Source organism: Austrofundulus limnaeus, unplaced genomic scaffold, assembly GCF_001266775.1.
Source record: "Austrofundulus limnaeus strain Quisiro unplaced genomic scaffold, Austrofundulus_limnaeus-1.0 Scaffold49, whole genome shotgun sequence".
Classification (NCBI taxonomy): Eukaryota; Metazoa; Chordata; class Actinopteri; order Cyprinodontiformes; family Rivulidae; genus Austrofundulus; species Austrofundulus limnaeus.
The window spans coordinates 975,995-977,660 of NW_013952451.1; the positions used below are offsets into that span (position 1 = coordinate 975,995).

The following is a 1,666-nucleotide window of genomic DNA, read 5'->3' on the forward strand; positions in this document are numbered from 1 at the left end:
AAATAAATATGTGTAACTCATTTCCCTGCCAGCTTTGTTGAAACACAAGTTTCCCATTTTAATTCAACTGAAGTAGATTTGCAAGTTTAAACAGCCACCTGGAATTCAGCCAATTATCTAATCCAGATCAACCAAAAATAGCACAAAAATGAGTTCTAATCTAGATTACATTAGTAGAACAGTTTTTTTCACTTAACATAAACAGTAATTACAGCTCTTTAAAATATATTTGAACGTTGAAGCAACGTATAGAGTTTTACAGTGCATTTTATTCTAACTTTATTCTAATGATAATATACTAAAGTACTGTCTCTGGATCCTTGCTTCACATAAATAATTTAGACTCAAATGACCACAGATGGGTGTAAAATGTTCCAAAATATAAACGAAAAGAATGAAATGCTTAATCAGCACAAAGAAACCCACAGAACATAACTCTTGTCAGTTTAAATCCACCCAAAAGTTGTTTYAGGACTGAATCAAGTTTCAGCAGCTTCGGCTCAGAGATTTTCCAACATTTATCTTCAAACATATCATTTAAAGCTGCAAGGCGTTTCTAAATAGGGTCATTAATACGTAGTTAATAAAACCAAGGCTTAGAAAAAAATAAAGAATAAAAAGTGCAGTTGTCTTAAATAGACTTTGTTTTGCAGACTTTTGCATTCCATGCATAATTATATGCTGCTGTCAAGGAGGGAGGAAGGAAGGAAGCAGAGGGGAGGAAAGTGTACTGAAAAGGAAAAGAAACTTTTTAAAAAAAATTCCAGACTTTTTGAATTTAGGAACAACAAAGAAGATATTTCCTCTCCAACATTTTTTATATTAAATACTTATTAGAACTTCTTCATGATGACAGTGGATACTATAGATGTAGGCAAATCAGTTTGGTGGGAGTGTTGTCTCTAGTCTTTTTTTCTTCCCTCCAAGTCATGCCACGTTAGATCAAGCCTGTGATGGGCTGAGCAAACATCCTCCTCCTCCTCCTGTTTTTATACTCAGCTGCAGCTGTCTGACGCTCACAGACGGCTGACACTAAACTCGGGTTGCCTTTCCTTTTTTCTTTCTTTCTTTTTTTTTTCTTCTTTCTCTGGAATGCGATTTTGTGTTGGAGGAAAAGTTTAGCTCCAGCATGCCTCTGGGACTGACGCGCTGAGCTGAGGAATGGCATCAGCCGTGTTTGAAGGGACGTCTCTGGTCAACATGTTTGTCCGGGACTGCTGGGTCAACGGGACCCGGAGGCTCATCATCAGCCAGCGCGGAGAGGAAGAGGAGTTCTTCGAGATCCGAACCGAGTGGTCCGACAGGAACATCTTATACTTGCACCGGAGTTATTCCGATCTGGGCCGGCTGTTTAAGAAACTGCTGGAGTCCTTCCCTGAGGACAGGAGAGACCTCTCCAAGTCTCCTCTGATCGAAGGTTAGACTCTGTGACACTCAGACAGGAAACGATGACAACTCAGCTATTATTAACCAGAAGTTGTGATGAAGTTGGTCACATGGAGACATCAGGAGCTGCTTCCTTTCACTTTATGTGCAAAAATATCCAAAAATAATGTGAATATCCAACAAAATGGGTTCATTTTGCAAATGGAAAAGGACAAATTGTGGCTTTATGTCTGAGAAGCAGGGGCACATCCAGAAACTTTTCTAAAGGGCTGCCAGGGAC

At 39.3% G+C, this 1,666-nt stretch overlaps 1 protein-coding gene across 1 annotated transcript in view; it reads left to right on the forward strand.

Annotated features, from left to right (window-relative positions):
• Positions 1-1,059: 1,059 nt before the first annotated feature.
• pxdc1b (PX domain containing 1b) overlaps positions 1,060-1,666 on the forward strand; it is a gene marked incomplete at its 5' end in the record, with an annotated part of 12,660 nt that continues 12,053 nt past the window's right edge. Inside the window, 1 exon segment of the mRNA XM_014008367.1 lies at positions 1,060-1,417. Within this exon segment, the coding sequence (XP_013863821.1) occupies positions 1,162-1,417 (256 nt within the window).